We start from the raw sequence: 18874 nt of genomic DNA, 5'->3' as shown, positions 1-18874 counted from the left end.
TTCCTTACATGGTCTCCACTGATCAGTAGACTGCAGATGTTTTCTTCCAGGACAGTCCTGTAGCCTTCTTGTACGCTAAGATTGTGGGCAATAGTTGTCATGACCAATATATGAATCTGTCTAGTAAGTAGCTCATGAAATTTACTACTCAGGACCCTCAAAAAGACCCTCAGATCCTGGAGAATCGTTTTAAGGCCACGTGCACACGTTCAGTATTTGGTCAGTATTTTACCTCAGTATTTGTAAACCAAACCCAGAAGTGGGTGAGAAAGGCAGAAGTGGTGACGTGTTTCTATTATACTTTCCTCTGATTGCTCCACTCCTGGTTATGGCTACAAATACTGAGGTGAAATACAGACCTAATACTGAACGTGTGAACATGGCCTTACACTGATTCTCAGTTTTATGGATGGTGGTGGTTTGCTCTATATGTATAATCTACACTGTTTACAGACCTAGCATTTTTAACCTAACTCATAATGGGAGAACTATTTAAACATACAGAAAACTGTAACTTGACACTTAACACCATTGAGTTACAGCTTTCTGCATCATTGTAAGAAAATTCTACATTTGTTTTTTTTTTTCATCTGTTCTAGTACTTGTACACTTCGTTTTCCAGCACGGGTTAAACTCAATGGAATCACCATATTGTATTGTATATTAAAGGTTATCAGAAATGGAGGAAAAATACCAAAGCAGAGAGTCAAGACCAGAGGACCTGCAGATCATTTCTGAATTAAAAGACATGGTTGCAGAACGGGACCAGCTTATCAAGAAACTAATTGTGAGACATATTATTGTACTTTTCTTTTCTAAAGAGTTTGCAAGTGTTTACCACCAAGACCCATTGTCATTAACAATTCAGTGATCTTTAAATAACTGGAGCCTCATAAATAATAGCTATTCCAATCAATTATTAAACAAAGCGACATTTACAAACGAACAATTTGAGCTTAAAATATTAATACTTGATGTGTTTGAGAGCAATTATCTGAATGTGCAAAACTGGGGGAAAGAAGCACAGTCAGAATGACACTTTCATTTTTGCAGGAAGACAAGAAGTTCTACCAACTGGAGCTAGTGAACCGCGAGACCAACTTCAACAAAGTGTTTAATGCAAGTCCTAATGTTGGCGTTATCAATCCTCTAGTAAAGGTATGTACTATAGTGGAACTGAATAGGGCTTATACAATATACCGTATGTTGGTGTGTGTGTGTACATATATTTCTGTCCCGGAAATCCTGCGTCGCTGATTGGTCGCACCCGGCTGGGCTCTGACCAATCAGCAACGCAGGATTTCCGGGAAGGGGTGTGGTCTCCACCATCACTGCCGGTGTACAGGAGAGAGGAGCGGGAGAGTGTACCAACCAGGAGGGAACGTGGAGGTGTCTGGACAGTGCGTGTACCATCCCGGATGAGCGAGGGAGGCAGGGAGGAAGCCGGGGACCAGGAGAGGGCAAAGAGTGGAGGGTAGAGGGGGCTGCGAGGACACCGGCCTGTGACTACCTATTGTGTGCGGGCAACTGGAGTCCTGCATGTGCGGACAGCGGGGGCACCGGGGAGAAGGAGCAGGGTCCCCCAGACAGTGCGTGTACCGACCCGGGTGAGCGAGGGAGGCGGTGAGGAAGCCGGGGACCGGGAGAGGGCACAGAGTGGAGGGCAGAGGGCGCTGCGAGAACGCCGGCCTGTGACTACCTATTGTGTGCGGGCACCCGGAGTCCTGCATGTGCGGAGAGCCGGGGCGCCGGGGAGAAGGAGCAGGGTCCCCCGGGAGAGGGAGCAGAGGCACCCGAGTGACAAGCAGGGGCGCCGGGAACAGGGAGCAGAGCTGCGGCTACGCCAAGCATGTGCAAACCTCCAACATCCTGCACCCCGAACCCCCGACATCCTGCGCCTAGAATCCCCGACATCCTGCGCCCCTAGAATACCCGATGCGTTAGAATCGGGCCACCATCTAGTATATATATATATATATATATATATATATATATATATATATATTACAGACCAAAAGTTTGGACACACCTCATTTAAAGATTTTTCTGTATTTTCTGACTATGAAAATTGTACATTCACACTGAAGGCATCAAAACTATGAATTAACACATGTGGAATTATATACTTAAAAGCAAAGTGTGAAACAACTGAAAATATGTCTTATATTCTAGGTTCTTCAAAGTAGCCACCTTTTGCTTTGATGACTGCTTTGCACACTCTTGGCATTCTCTTGATGAGCTTCAAGAGGTAGTCACCAGAAATGGTCTTCCAACAATCTTGAAAGAGTTCCCAGAGATGCTTAGCACTTGTTGGCCCTTTTGCCTTCACTCTGTGGTCCAGCTCACCCCAAACCATCTCGATCAGGTTCAGGTCGGGTGACTGTGGAGGCCAGGTCATCTGGCGTAGCACTCCATCACTCTCCTTCTTGGTCAAATAGCCCTTACACAGCATGGAGGTGTGTTTGGGGTCATTGTCCTGTTAAAAAATAAATGATGGTCCAACTAAACGCAAACCGGATGGAATAGCATGCTACTGCAAGATGCTGTGGCAGCCATGCTGGTTCAGTATGCCTTCAATTTTGAATAAATCCCCAACAGTGTCACCAGCAAAGCACCCCTACACTATCACACCTCCTCCTCCATGCTTCACGGTGGGAACCAGGCATGTAGAGTCCATCCATTCACCTTTTCTGCGTCGCACAAAGACACGGTGGTTGGAACCAAAGATCTCAAATTTGGACTCATCAGACCAAAGCACAGATTTCCACTGGTCTAATGTCCATTCCTTGTGTTCTTTAGCCCAAACAAGTCTCTTCTGCTTGTTGCCTGTCCTTAGCAGTGGTTTCCTAGCAGCTATTTAGCTATTTTACCATGAAGGTCTGCTGCACAAAGTCTCCTCTTAACAGTTGTTGTAGAGATGTTTCTGCTGCTAGAACTCTGTGTGGCATTGACCTGGTACCTAATCTGAGCTGCTGTTAACCTGCGATTTCTGAGGCTAGTGACTCGGATAAACTTATCCTCAGAAGCAGAGATGACTCTTGGTCTTCCTTTCCTGGGGCGGTCCTCATGTGAGTCAGTTTCTTTGTAGCGCTTGATGGTTTTTGCCACTGCACTTGGGGACACTTTAAGTTTTCCCAATTTTTTGAACCGACTGACCTTCATTTCTTAAAGGGACTCTGTCACCTGAATTTGGAGGCAACAATTTTCAGCCATAGAGGCGGGGTTTTCGGGTGTTTGATTCACCTTTTCCTTACCCGCTGGCTGCATGCTAGCAATCTTGCCTTGCGCAGGCGTGTACTATGGAAAACAGAGAATGAACTTCAATCCAATATTGCAGCCAGCCTGCAGCCAGCGGGTAAGGAAAGGGTGAATCAAACACCCGAAAACCCCGCCTCTATGGCTGAAAATTGTTCCCTCCAAATTCAGGTAACAGAGTCCCTTTAAAGTAATGGTGGCCACTCGTTTTTCTTTACTTAGCTGCTTTTTTCTGGCCATAATACAAATTCTAACAGTCTATTCAGTAGGACTATCAGTTGTGTATCCACCAGACTTCTGCACAACACAACTGATGGTCCCAAACCCATTTATAAGGCAAGAAATCCCACTTATTAAACCTGACAGGGCACACCTTTGAAATGGAAAACATTCCCGGTGACTACCTCTTGAAGCTCATCAAGAGAATGCCAAGAGTGTGCAAAGCAGTCATCAAAGCAAAAGGTGGCTACTTTGAAGAACCTAGAATATAAGACATAATTTCAGTTAATTCCACATGTGTTAATTCATAGTTTTGATGCCTTCAGTGTGAATGTACAATTTTCATAGTCATGAAAATACAGAAAAATCTTTAAATGAGGTGTGTCCAAACTTTTGGTCTGTACTGTATATATATATATATATATATATATATATATATATATATATATATATATATTTACATTTAAACAGGTCTCTTTTCTCTCTATATATACAGTACATATATAAATATGTAGTGGATCATATGAAATATTTGCACATTCCAGTTAAAATGCGAGATTTTTGTCATGTAAAAAATCATACCGAGAAGAATTATGTCAGGATGTCAAGCTTCTAAGTATTTGCAGCAGGAAAAATGCAGTGTAAAATATGTGCATTTTTATGCGTTTTGTATTTGAGATTTTTCTTATCCAGTTGAATGGCCAAAAATGGCGAATCAATTGACGTTCTGCAAACAAAAACCACTGATGGTTCAAATCCACAAGGAAAAAGTGAGCAGCATGTGCATGAGATTTCAGAAATCGCATTCACCTTGCTGGTATTATAAAGTGCAGTGTGTTTTCTACCCATGAAAAATGCGCAGAAAAAACACAGAAAAAAATATGTGAACAAGCCACCCATAATCTGTATAAATCCATTGACAAACAAACTGAAATCATTTTGATGAGGAAAATAAAAATAGCAAAACTAAAATAATATGGTTGTATGAGTTCAAACACCCTCTTATACAGTAATTGTGGATTTTATTGTGTCCATAAACAGGCAATCACATTTAAACTTACGTTAAGTAGTTGTCTGTACACAGTTGCCAACATTTACAGTGAATCTGATTAACCCTATATAAAGTTTAGCTGTTCTAGTAGAATTTTCCTGACATTTTACATGAATAGAGATGTTCTGTAAACAGCTTACAACGCATCAAAGGGATCTCTTTGTTGGAAGATATCAGTCAGAAAAAGGGTTAAAAAAGATTTCCAGTGCATTAGATATACCATGGAACACTCTGACTCGGTCATCATGAAGTGGCTTAAATTTAGCACAACAGTGATCTAGAATTACCAAGATCTGGACATCAATCAAAAATTGATTAAGAGATAAAAAGAAAATTTGCCAAAAAAGCCTACAGCAGTATTAAAGGAGCTGTAGGAATTTCTGGAATATAATGGTAGAAAATAGTCCAAGCCTGCCAATGTTTTGCCAAAAATCTACCTCAAGTCTGCCAAAAACATGTAGCAAAACGTGTTATGATCTGATGAGACAAAGGTTGAACTTTTGTCCATGATTTCAAAAGGCATGTGTGGCACAAAGCCAACTTTGTGCATCACCAAAATAACACCATACCTACAGTAAAGCATGGTAGAAGCAGTATTATGCTTTGTGGCTTTTTTTGGCAGGTGGAGTTTTTATAGCGTTTTTATCGCGAAAATGCGTGAAAAAACCTGAACCTGTGCACATACCCTTAAGAGTAATTTGACCTTTCAGCACAGCAACGACCCTAAGCATATCTCCAAACCAAATTAATGGCTTTGTCAATTCAAGTGAAAGTCTATTGGTTGACCTAAAAAGGGCTGTACACAGGAGATGACCTCGCAATCTGACAGACCTGGAGCGCTACTGCAAGGAAGAGTGGGCAAAAAATTGCCAGTCCTAGATCTGCCATGCTGATAGACATCTACCGAAAAAAGTCTAGATAGAATACTGTCATAAATTCATAAATTCAAAGGGTTCTTCAACAAAATATTAGGTTAAGGGTGTGCATATTTATTCAACAACATTATTTTAGTTCTTCATTTTTTTTCCACCCAAAAAGATTCAGTTTGTTTTTCAATTGAATCAAACATTTTATATTCACACTCTTGGTATGAATATATTTTCATATGGCATAAACTTGGCATTTTAACAGGGATGTGTAGACTTTTTTTATTCTCACACATATTTATTTGTTTAAATATACACTCCTTAACCCCTTACTGACCTCGGACGGGATAGTACGTCCGAGGTCAGCTCCCCTGCTTTGATGCAGGGCTCCGCGGGAACCAGGCACATGATCGGGGGTCGGCGATGCTTCTCCATTGTAACCATAGAGGTCCTTGAGACCTCTATGGTTACTGATCGCCGGTAGCTGTGAGCGCCACCCTGTGGTCGGCGCTCACAGCACACCTGATTTTCTACTACATAGCAGCGAACATAAGATCGCTGCTATGTAGCAGAGGCGATCGTGCTGTGCCTGCTTCTAGCCTCCCATGGAGGCTATTAAAGCATGGCAAAAGTAAAAATAAAAAAAAGTTAAAAAAATGTGAAAAAAATAAAAAAAATATAAAAGTTTAAATTACCCCCCTTTCGCCCCAATCAAAATAAATCAATAAAAAAAAAAAATCACACCTACACATATTTGGTATCGCCGCGTTCAGAATCGCCCGATCTATAAAAAAAAGCATTAACCTGATCGCTAAACAGCGTAACGAGAAAAAAAATCGAAACGCCAGAATTACGTTTTTTTGGTCGCCGCGACATTGCATTAAAATGCAATAACGGGCAATCAAATGAACGTATCTGCACCGAATTGGAACCATTAAAAACGCCAGCTCGGCACGCAAAAAATAAGCCTTCAACCGACCCCAGATCATGAAAAATGGAGACGCTACGAGTATCGGAAAATGGCGCAATTTTTTTTTTTTTTTTTAGCAAAGTTTGGAACTTTTTTTCATTACTTAGGTAAAAAATAACCTAGACATGTTAGGTGTCTATGAACTCGTAGTGACCTGGAGAATCATAATGGCAGGTCAGTTTTAGCATTTAGTGAACCTAGCAAAAAAGCCAAACAAAAAACAAGTGTGGGACTGCACTTTTTTTGCAATTTCACTGCACTTGGAATTTTTTTCCCGTTTTCTAGTACACGACATGGTAAAACCAAAGATGTCGTTCAAAAGTACAACTCGTCCCGCAAAAAATAAGCCCTCACATGGTCAAATTGACGGAAAAATAAAAAAAGTTATGGCTCTGGGAAGGAGGGGAGCGAAAAACGAACACGGAAAAATGGAAAATCCCAAGGTCATGAAGGGGTTAAAGGGAATCTTTCACCTACTTTTTCGTATATAAGCTTCGGCCACCGCCATCAGGGGCTTATCTACCGCATTCTGTAATGCTGCAGATAAGCCCCCGATGTAACCTGAAAGATGAGAAAAACAAGTTAGATTATACTCACCCAGGGGCGGTCCCGCTGCGATCCGATGGGCATCGCGGTATGGGTCCGGCGCCTCCCATCTTCATGCAATGACATCCTCTTCTTTTCTTCCTGTGCGGCTCCTGCGCAGGCGTAGTTTGTCTGTCCTGTTGAGGGCAGAGAAAAGTACTGCAGTGCGCAGGCCCCAGGAAAAGTCAGAGAAGCCCAGCACCTGCGCACTGTAGTACTTTACGCTGCCCTCAACAGGCCAGATAAAGTACGCCTGCACCGGAGCCGCGACAGAAGACAAGAAGAGGATGTCATCGTAAGAAGATGGGAGGCTCCGGACCCGGACCGCAACGCCCATTGGACCGGACCTCCCCCCAGGTGTGTATAATCTAAGTTGTTCTTCTTATCTTTCAGGTTACATCGGGGGGCTTATCTACAGCATTACAGAATGCTGTAGATAAGCCCCTGATGACGGTGGCCGAAGCTTATATACGAAAAAGTGACAGATTCCCTTTAATATTGAAATTGAAACACAGAGAAGTAAAAGTATTGAGCAAATCATCAAGATCCATTGCTGACTATTGTCGACCAATGACCTCTAAGATGTTCACGATGGAAGACTTTGCTGGAGATGCTGCAGACCATATTAGCATGATTAGACCACACGCTGCTCACAGTACCATGAGAAACATGCGTCCTTGTGTTGCAGTGTTGAAAAACAGTTTCTAGAACACTTTGGTGCAAATATCTTATATCAAAAGTCAGCAATTGCCAATAGAGCTGCCAGCAGCAGATCTTGATAATTTGCGTGCCCAAGTGCATTCAGCATGACTGAACATTCCTCAGGCACTCATTAACCCTTTCACCCCCAGGCCATTTTCCATTTTTGTTTTTTTCCTCCCCTTCTTTCCAGTGCTATAACTTTTTTAGTTTATTGTTAATATGGCCATATGAGGGCTTTTTTTGTAGGACGAGCTGTACTTTTGAATGACTCCATTGACTTTACTATAAAGTGTACAGGAAAACGGGAAAAAAATTCCAAGTGATGTGAAATTTAAAAAGCAAAAAGCGCAATTCCACAAGTGTTATTTTTTTAGTTTTCTTATTTACCATGTTTACTATATGATAAAACAGACCTGTTCATATGATTCCCCAGGTCAATATGAGTATGCCGATACCAAACATGTATTTTTTTATTTTTTTTTAAGTAATGAAAAAAAAAATCTGAAATTTGTGTGAAAAACAAAATGTTGCTTTTGCCACCACTTTCATTTTTTAGGAAATGAGGCTGGGTGAGGGCTAATTTTTTGTGACCTGAGCTGATGTTTTTACTGATTTTGGAATATATATGATGTTTGATCACGTTATTGCATTTTATTGCAATGTTGCAGCTGCCCCCAAAAAAACTTATTTTTGCTTTTTTGATTTTTTCTTGTTGCGCTGTTTGCCAATTGGATTTTTTTAAATTTTATATTTTGAAAAATCTGACATTTTTGAACGCAACAATACCAAATATATGTTGTTTATTTTATTTTCATTGAGGCAAAAGTAGGGTGATGTGAACTTTTGTGTTTTTTTTCCTATTTTTTCCTATTTCTAAACATTTTTTTTTACTTTTGACTTTATTTAATAGTCCCCTTAGGAGACTTGAAGCTGCGATCGTCTGATCGCTTGTGGTACTGCTATTGTGCAGAAATCACAATCTCCTGTGAACACCGGCCAGGGACCGAAAATTACAGAACGCTCATAATGACAGGCACGGGGGTCATCAGCAAACAATCGGCTGTCATGACAATCATTGGTGCGATCACATGACAGGCACATCGATGCACGGGATGAATGACGCACTTTCAGCCTGCGCATGTTAAATCCTAATGTTAGTGCTTTACAGCGGGATTTAACTGGTTAACGTCCCCGGGCATAGCACCGCTCCATCCGTCCACCTGCGACTGTTAAAGGCACATGACTGATTAAATGTGCATGAAAAGATGCAGGCTCAGCATACAAACCCACATCAAAGGCAGGTCATGGACATGGCATATGATGTAAATATACAGTACAGACCGAAAGTTTGGACACACCTTCTCATTTAAAGATTTTTCTGTATTTTCATGACTATGAAAATTGTACATTCACACTGAAGGCATCAAAACTATGAATTAACACATGTGGAATTATATACTTAACAAAAAAGTGTGAAACAACTGAAATTATGTCTTATATTCTAGGTTCTTCAAAGTAGCCACCTTTTGCTTTGATGACTGCTTTGCACACTCTTGGCATTCTCTTGATGAGCTTCAAGAGGTAGTCACTGGGAATGGTTTTCATTTCACAGGTGTGCCCTGTCAGGTTTAATAAGTGGGATTTCTTGGCTTATAAATGGGGTTGGGACCATCAGTTGTGTTGTGCAGAAGTCTGGTGGATACGTAGCTGATAGTCCTACTGAATAGACTGTTAGAATTTGTATTATGGCAAGAAAAAAGCAGCTAAGTAAAGAAAAACGAGTGGCCATCAGTCCAAAAAATTGGGCAAACTTTGTGTTAGGACTGGCGGAACGCACCAAGAAAGATGTAATAGATGCGTTCGCAGTCCGGGGTCCACCGTGCAGGTGAAAACCTGCTGCTAGTAAATGGCAGCGTAATATGGCGGTGGAAGTGAACCCGGTAAAGCCACAGGTCCGCAATACCGCACTAAAGAGTGCAAGCAAGGAGTCAGCGAACACAACCCCAAGACTCAGGATTGAAGTCCGATTAGACCACTTGCTGACACAACACCGTAACTGGGTGTGTTAGGCAGCTCTTATAATTAGAGCACCGAAGTGCGAACTGTGCCGTGCTGGCAGACACCACTAAGCACCCAGACGTGGGTCAGGAAGCGCACTACTGGCGCGTGGCGCCACACTGGCGGTCACAGCAATAGACGCTGATACGTGTGTGACACGTTGAGTGGTTAGTCGGGCGCTAGATAGCAGCCATACTCCATACGCGAACAGTCATACAATAGGGTAGGGGTACGACTTGCACTCACAACAAACACACGTATACAATTGTACACTAGCGCATGGCCATGCGGTCATGCGAAGCTTATATAGCTGTAGTACTTTCAGGACCTTCCAATAAAGGACCAATGGGCAGCTGCCACAGAAGTTAGCCCTTTCAGGACCTGCCAGGAGGACCAATGGGAACCACTGCAGCATCTGAGCATGTGACCCTTGATCTCCAACGGGAGATCTAACCCTGGGCATGCTCAGAAGGGAAAAAGGAGGACTTAGTCCCAAAAGCGTCCGCTCGCTGCTGCCCAGCACTGGCTTTAATGGCAAAAGCTGGAGAAGCAACAGTAAGCCTAAGCACAGAGTGAGACTGAGCCAGATGCAAGGACCGACGTCTCTGCTGAGCAGGTTTACCTGCGGCAGGAGAGGAATGGGAGACCGCAGCAGAAGCGGCCCGAGATTCCCCCTGTGCAGAAGCGGGAACTCGACCCCTAACACTTTGAAAGTGCCCCCAAGTGCAGTGGCAAAAAAAATCAAGCACTACAAAGAAACTGGCTCACATGAGGACCGCCCCAGGAAAGGAAGACCAAGATTCACCTCTGCTTCTGAGGATAAGTTTATCCGAGTCACCAGCCTCAGAAATCGCAGGTTAACAGCAGCTCAGATTAGAGACCAGGTCAATGCCACACAGAGTTCTAGCAGCAGACACATCTCTACAACTGTTAAGAGGAGACTTTGTGCAGCAGGCTTTCATGGTAAAATAGCTGCTTGGAAACCACTGCTAAGGACAGGCAACAAGCAGAAGAGACTTGTTTGGGCTAAAGAACACAAGAAATGGATGTTAGACCAGTGGAAATCTGTTCTTTGGTCTGATGAGTCCAAATTTGAGTTCTTTGGTTCCAACCACCGTGTCTTTGTGCGATACAGAAAAGGTGAACGGATGGACTCTATATGCCTGGTTCCCACCGTGAAGCATGGAGGAGGTGTGATGGTGTGGGGGTGCTTTGTTGGTGACACTGTTGGGGATTTATTCAAAATTGAAGGCATACTGAACCAGCATGGCTACCACAGCATCTTGCAGCGGCATGCTATTCCATCCGGTTTGCGTTTAGTTGGACCATCATTTATTTTTCAACAGGAAAATGACCCCAAACACACCTCCAGGCTGTGTAAGGGTTATTTGACCAAGAAGGAGAGTGATGGGGTGCTACGCCAGATGACCTAGTCTCCACAGTCACCAGACCTGAACCCAATCGAGATGGTTTGGGGTGAGCTGGACCACAGAGTGAAGGCAAAAGGGCCAACAAGTGCTAAGCATCTCTGGGAACTCCTTCAAGATTGTTGGAAGACCTTTCATGGTGACTACCTCTTGAAACTCATCAAGAGAATGCCAAGAGTGTGCAAAGCAGTCATCAAAGCAAAAGGTGGCTACTTTGAAGAACCTAGAATATAAGACATATTTTCAGTTGTTTCACACTTTTTTGTTAAGTATATAATTCCACATGTGTTAATTCATAGTTTTGATGCCTTCAGTGTGAATGTCCATTTTTCATCGTCATGAAAATACAGAAAAATCTTTAAATGAGAAGGTGTCCAAACTTTTGGTCTGTACTGTACGTCATATGTCGTTAAAGGGGTTAATAACCTCATGTATTGCTGCACGTGGTGCTCATACTAAATACTAAATAAACTGAGAATAATATGTATAATAAATATCCAACTTGTGATTTTCATAATTCCACTACTGATGCTTCTTTGTGTTGCAACTTCATTGTTGAGGAGTGATTCCACACAACTTAGTGAGACAGTGATGGGACAAGTGGTTGGAGATTGCTATATTCATTATACAGGGTGATGCAAAAAGGATGGTGCAGAAGTAACGGCCCCTAGTTAAAGTAACACGGTAAATGGCCAGTGACTGAAAATCAAAGCAAAATTTGCTATGTGGCCCATCGCAACCAATCACAGCATAACTTTCAAATTTTAAGAGCCAAATATAAAATTAATTTACATATTATATCATACAAGATGGAGACATTAAGCAAGGAAAAGCTTTTTGCATATTGGAATTGGCTAGAACAGGGTCAGTTGTGACAGTGCAGGGAAACTTTCAGAACAAATTTGGTAAATGTTCTCCTTATAGAGAATGCATTTCACATTGGGTAAAACAGATTGAAGCCACTGGGTGTTTATGTCATGGGAGAAGTCCGGGCCAGCCAAAGCCTTCGTAAGAAGAGAGTAAGTGGGACTCAAGCTGTGTATGAGCACAGTCCTAGAAAGTCGACCCGGCTGCCCAGTATGGAGCTACAGATGCAACCAACCGCAGTATGGTGTATCATAAGAAGACGTCTGTGTTGTAAGCCATGCAGATTACATCTCCAGGAGTTGAAGTGGGACGGCCAGTCACCACAATGTTAGGATTCTTATCGAGCATTCTTTAACTACATAAATAGTAAGAAACTAAAAAATGATAGTGTTGGCCCCCTTAAAAATAGTCTGGGTGAGATGGTGGATGAGGATGAGGAAAAAGCCAATATGCTAAATGACTTTTTTTCATCAGTATTTACACAAGAAAATCCCATGGCAGACAAAATGACTAGTGATAAAAATTCCCAATTAAATGTCACCTGCTTAACCCAGCAGGAAGTGCGGCGGCGTCTAAAAATCACTAAAATTGACAAATCTCCGGGCCCGGATGGGATACTCCCCCGAGTACTGCAGGAATTAAGTACAGTCATTGATAGACCATTATTTTTAATCTTTAAAGACTCCATAATAACAGGGTCTGTACCACAGGACTGGCGTATAGCAAATGTGGTGCCAATATTCAAAAAGGGGACAAAAACTGAACTCGGAAACTATAGGCCAGTAAGCTAAACCTCTACTGTGGGTAAAATCCTGGAGGGCATTCTAAGGGACGCTATACTGGAGTATCTAAAGAGGAATAACCTCATGACAGTGTAGTCCATATCAGAGCGTACTCAGGCACGCGTCTTTACAGAACTGGCCTACCGCCTAAACATCTGCCACGTCACCAGTGGAAATCACTGTGGACGTGTGTAATGTATGGATAAAACTTAGATAGGGAGCTTTTTCATGTTAATAAACTAATGTTCTCTAAGTTATTAATAATGAGAATATAATTTTGCGGCATCCTTTTTGAATAACCCTGTGTATATATGTATATGTATATATGAGAAAGGCTCAGTGTGAGCCGAAACGTCGTTGCATGAAGATGTGGGCTGATTAAACCTCACTATTTTCACCTTATGATATTTGGAGTGCTGCCTTCCTTTGCTTTTTTGTATATATATACTCACCTCCAATGCGGGCACCACTGTGTTGGCACCGGCTCTCCTGGGAATCGGGCAACATAATAATGATCCCTGCAGCCAATCAGCGCTGGCTCCCGCTCTCCGCTCCTTTGGACAAATTAAAACATCCAGAGGAAGTGAAAACTCCTACTGTCCACTCACTTCCTCCGGATGTCATTGATGTCCATAGGGGAAGAGAGTGATCCCACCACTGCTTGGCCACAGGAATTGTGTGACATTGTTCTAATATATATATATATATACCGGTATATATATATATATATATATATATATATATATATATATATATATATATATATATATATATATATATAAAGAAAAAAATTGGAACAGCACAATGCTCACCGATTGGAGGTGAGTATTATTAAGTGTTATTATCTTAGTGGGGGGAAACATAAGGATTCAGAAGGGGTTCTCCCATGAAAGGAAGTGCATAATGTTGCCTGTAATGCTCTGTTTACACTGGTGTCATGGCTTGCATTTATAACAAAAGCCTAGACACTGATGGATGCATCATTGGATAAGTGCAAGCAGTCACCATGGGATCCCATTGACTATAAGATTTGTCTGTCAGTTTTACAGCAAAAAAAAAAAATAGCATTGCACCCTGTGTACAGCAATTTACTTTTACTATCAAAAGTGTCGAAAATGCAGACAGAACCCCTGATGGAGGCACGAAATATAAACCGTAGGAGCTCTGTTCTCTCTGATCTCTTACATGGTGTTTTTAACGCACATTTGCTTCTGCAGTGTTTTATTATTGTATTCACAGTAATTAGTATAGACTTCATTAAAATGTACAGTGGGAGCCAAGAATAGTGAACTAAAATACCTTGGACATTTCAGAAAGGAATTCTCGCCCAATACACACAAGGCTTGGAAATATTAGCCCCTAATTAGAATAGTCTAACTTTAATCTTCCATTTAGCACTTCTCCTATTAATTAGTAATACACATCCAGGATACTCGACCAGTTTGGCTCATTAACCGCGTCCAGTTAGCGAATTGTACACATCGGTGCCATCTGAGTGCTCTCGGCTCCGTGGGCGAGAAGTAGCGCAGGTTTATGTGCATTAACACTACAGTGGTGGCACATTGGTAATAAGTACTCGTGGCTGGTAACTCATAGGCCAATTATTGATATTGAGAGCGAATTGTTATATTTCCCCTGTAGACTATAGAATATTTTTTTTGCGTCTATTTTATCATTGTGGCCTGTAGTTTTACATACTTTATAGTAAATGCATTATTCCTCCATAATACAGCGGTCCCTCAAGTTACAAGATTCATTATATTATGGGAACTTGAGACCATTAGGCCTGATTCAGATGTCCATGAGTCATGTACGTGCTTCTCTTATTATAGTCATAGGGCTTTTCACATGTCCCGGTCTTCATGCGGTGCACAACAATTCAGAGACATGACTGACTCTATACAAAATCTACTAACATAACCAAATACTATATATTACACACTGACTTTCTGTAAATTCCGTACTCGCACCTCCACTGCCCACGCACTATGTCCCGGAAGTATTTTGCTGTGTTGCGGGACACAGTGCGTGGGCGCATGCGCAGTAATGCTTTTCGACTTTGCCCACAGTTGGGAAAAGCATACTGCGCGTGCGCGAGCGAAGATTGCATTGCGCACGCGCAAACTATGAAGGACAAGTACTCTAATTCACTAACTTATTGCGGACAACAGGGACGGATGGGGTGGAGAAATGAAGACGAAACGTCGCCCATCGGAACGGAAAAAAGGCATTTACATATCCCACCAAATTGAGGTGACCGGTTCCTTTTAACGAGCGAAGTTTATTGCATAGTGAAAGGTGACACATCCAACCGGTTTAGCTAAAAAGGTGGTTTTACTGGTGCGCAGTCTGAAAATGGGATACATTTACATATGTTACTTAATTATATGACTCACTTGTGTTATTTCCAAACAAAAACAGCAAAAGAAGAAGAACGATAAGTCTTCAAACAGGTTTGTGAGTTCCCCTAACTTAAGTGCTGTGGAGACAAGTGGAATGGGAAATGGACATCCTACCCGCCTGGAACCCATTCCAAATTCACCCATCCACGATATTGAGTTCAACAGCAGCAAGCCTCTCCCACAGCCGCTACCGCCCAAAGAGGCCAAAACCTTTTTGAGGTGAGCACTGCCTCGCCAGTCAATTGCCGCTGGTCGTGAAAGTGCCGGACTCCTGACATAGCCTTTAATTATTTCTTTGCAACCTCTTTTTAGAGCTCCTTTTTGCTCATATATTTGTTTAAACTTCATCTCATTATTTCCTTTGTATGCCTATGTTTTGCATCAGTTTCCATTATGCAATTTTAAAGGGAACCTCTCAAATTCTACATGTTCGCCGATATTTGGGCATCATGGAATGGAGAAGGAGAAGATGAGCAGAATGATACTGGAAAAATTCAATAGAACTTGTATTTTAGTCATTGAAATCCCTGGCGTTTGTATGTATAGGAGTCCAGTGGGCGGTGCTAATCCATGCCTGACATTTATCTCTGCATGCGCAGTCATACAGGGAAGACTGTCAATCACTCAGTAGCACCGCCCACTGGACTCCTATATATACAAACTCCAGAGATTTCAATGAATAAAATGCAAGTTTTATTGGAACTTTTCCTACGATAATGTATAACAATCTGATCATCTCCTCCTGCTCTGTAACATCCTGCCTGCAGGTTACCTACTATTTTCAACACGAGAAGGCTCCCTTTAAGGCTGATGCATGTACTTATTCTAACATCTGTTATTACGCAGTACATTTGGTATATTCAGTGTTTTGTATTTTCTTACTGAAGCAGGCTGATTGGCAGAAAGTGAATTGCTATTATTTAGATCTGTTGTGTAATCCGCTGTTCTTATAATGGCAGCTTTTCCAGCACAGTCGAAGATCTAAAGCTAAATTATAGTGGGTTAGCTATAGTAACTGAATGCTGTACTGCCCTCTAGTGGCAAATATCAACATTTATATATAAAATCATTAATGACAAAAGAAAATACTTTTCATTGAATTCACCAGAGCATGCATATTTATTGTATTGTATGGCCTCCTGTGATAAGCATGTACATATCTGTTTGCAATTCTGCATGTAAGTATATATAAATATATATCCCTGTAATTGATTGTCCCTGTGTGCTTCTTTTATACAATGAGAAGTTGTATTCAACTTTATTGTATCTCAACCCAGCACCAAAGAAGACAATTCCTTTCCCCTTGTCTATTAAATGTAAACCCACCCGAATATTTGGGCATTCACATGAGCACTCCCATTGAGCTGTATTTCAGTCCTATCTGTTGTTTTTACTTGTGTCCTAAATAATGCATGACACTGCGGGGTAATATTAGTGCGCGTCGCGTCCCTGGTCTGCACATTTATTGCGTGTCGTGCTTAGCGGATGACAATTATCTAGTGCTTGCCCAGCATATTTCTGTGGGAGGTGACCATGGTATTCATACTTCTCCCAAATTATGTTCCAATTAAAAAGGAGGCTAAAAGAGGGGGTAAAAACAAAGCAAAGGCAATTTCCTAAAATCTCCATGCTTCCCTAGCATCCACTAGCTTGCGCTGCTGGGGAATTCCAATGTAGTGGATGTGCAGAAATGTCACACAGGGACAAGGACAAGAATTGGTTTTGATTTTGGCTTTGTTTGCTGCTGACCGCTCCGTCTGCTTTCTTACGGACTTGTGTGATGTGTTTTATACGTGTATTATCCCATGTAATGTGTTTCTTTTTCTCTCTGGGATTCAGCCCTCCCCAGACTGACACTTCACCAGTGGCATCACCAGATCCACAACGCCAGGAATGGTTTGCCCGCTACTTCACTTTCTAAGAGACTGTATTTGATAATGTCTCTTTCTATTGTGGCACAGCTTTGACGTGGACTCTTTGTACAAGCATGATCTTACCAAACCCTTATGTGACCAAGCTTTGCCGTAACTACTGTTTGTTCGAACACTGTGAACAAGGGTGTTTGTCTCCAATTGGAAATGCACTGTTTTATAACACTGCGTGTTTGCGTTCCTTCCAGTAAAATCTCCTTTACATTTTACAAAAAGAAAAAAAAGAATTTTGTAGGTTAACTGTGCTACCTCCTTTCCCTATTTATTCCTTCTTTTCTATTTCTTTTCTGCCAAGCATAAATACTTCAGTGCTGGAATGATCCACACCACATTGCTCTGCACTGATGTTATTGAGATGCCTTCTCAGTAGATCCAGCCACAGGGCTCAAAAGTCTAGGAAAGACCATTGTAGTTACCGATAAATCATGTTTGATAGTTCGACACCAGAAATAACAATGTGCCTGGATTCAGATTCTCAGCTTCTGATTGGTATGTATATACTATGTATGGCTATTGTATTCCTATTGTAACGACATAAAACCCTACATCCCAGTGTGTTATTTCCTATGGAAGTCACTTTTATTATACATATATAAAAAAATATTTTTTCTTATAAAATTAATGTTTGGTATTGTTATTGGACTAGCCTGTGTCTTTTATTCTTTACTTAACTGGACAGATGAACATAGTCTTCGGAATGGTCCACAAATCAGTGCATGTACTGTTTTCTTTATTGAAGACATTAAAGGGAATCTGTTGCCATGTTTTTTTCTACCCCATCTGAGAGCAACATAATGTAGGGGCAGAGACCCTGATTCCAGCAATGTATCACTTACTTTACTGAGTGCTGCAGTTTGATTAAAAACTGTTTTATCTGCTGCAGATCTATCAGTTCTCTGAATGCTGAGCTCTGTATAACCCCACCCCCACCACTGATAGGCAGCTTTCTGTGTGTACTGTGCATAGGTAGAAGGTTACCAATCAGTGGTGCGGCGTGGTTGGACTACCTGGCAGCAGACCAACTAGTCATCTTGTGATAATATCCTGCTGATAACAATGATTTTATCTGAACTACCCCAAGCAGCCCACTAAGGCCTTTTTCACACATCCGTGTCTCCGGTACGTATGGTGACAGTTTTCACATGTATCGGAGACACTGACACATGTAGACCCATTCACATGAATGGGTCTGTGCACATGTCAGTGTGTTTCTATGGACCGTGAGTCTGTGTGCCCCACACGTAGACATGTCTGTTTTTTACCTTCAGCACGAGCTGCAAAACGTCCCACACAGGTGCACACAGAGTACACACATGGATGTCATCAGTGTGATACGCATTGGCGCCGGGGAAGAAGCGCTACAGTAAGCGCTGTTCCCCGGCTCTCATCATTCTTCCCTGCTCTGCTGATCAGCGCGAGCAGAGGAGAATGATGATAGTAATATGAAAGTCAGAACAATGACAGCAGGTCAGGGCTTTTGGGACTATTATTCCTATCAACCTACACCTGCTGCCGCTATAACTAAGTAAATAAATGAAAAACCCGGCATGGGTTCCTCCGTATTTTCTATAACGAGCCAGGCAAAACTCACAGCTGGGGGCTGCAACCCTCAGCTGTCAGCTTCAGCATGGCTGGCTATCAAGAATAGAGGGGTCCCCACACTTTTTTTAAATTATTTAAATAAATAATTAAAAAAAAAATGGTGTGGGGTTTCCCCCGCAGCTGCCCAGAAAAGGCTAATCTATTAGATGCGCCAATT

General features: G+C 41.9%; 1 protein-coding gene across 4 annotated transcripts in view; it reads left to right on the top strand.

Moving 5' to 3' along the window:
• The window catches only part of FAM184A (family with sequence similarity 184 member A), a 348725-nt gene extending 330973 nt beyond the window's left edge, over positions 1-17752 (top strand). Inside the window, exons 14-17 of one of the 4 annotated variants that reach the window (XM_069726215.1) lie at positions 670-787; positions 1054-1158; positions 15204-15403; positions 17024-17752. In XM_069726215.1, coding sequence (XP_069582316.1) covers positions 670-787; positions 1054-1158; positions 15204-15403; positions 17024-17105 — 505 coding nt within the window. In that variant the 3' untranslated portion in view covers positions 17106-17752. The remainder of the gene's footprint in view (positions 1-669; positions 788-1053; positions 1159-15203; positions 15404-17023) is intronic. The other 3 variants (XM_069726214.1, XM_069726217.1, XM_069726216.1) reach the window with 3 other exon arrangements.
• The last annotated feature ends 1122 nt before the right edge of the window (positions 17753-18874 follow it).

Source organism: Ranitomeya imitator, chromosome 5, assembly GCF_032444005.1.
Source record: "Ranitomeya imitator isolate aRanImi1 chromosome 5, aRanImi1.pri, whole genome shotgun sequence".
Taxonomy (NCBI): Eukaryota; Metazoa; Chordata; class Amphibia; order Anura; family Dendrobatidae; genus Ranitomeya; species Ranitomeya imitator.
This window is presented reverse-complemented; position numbering and strand designations above follow the sequence as displayed.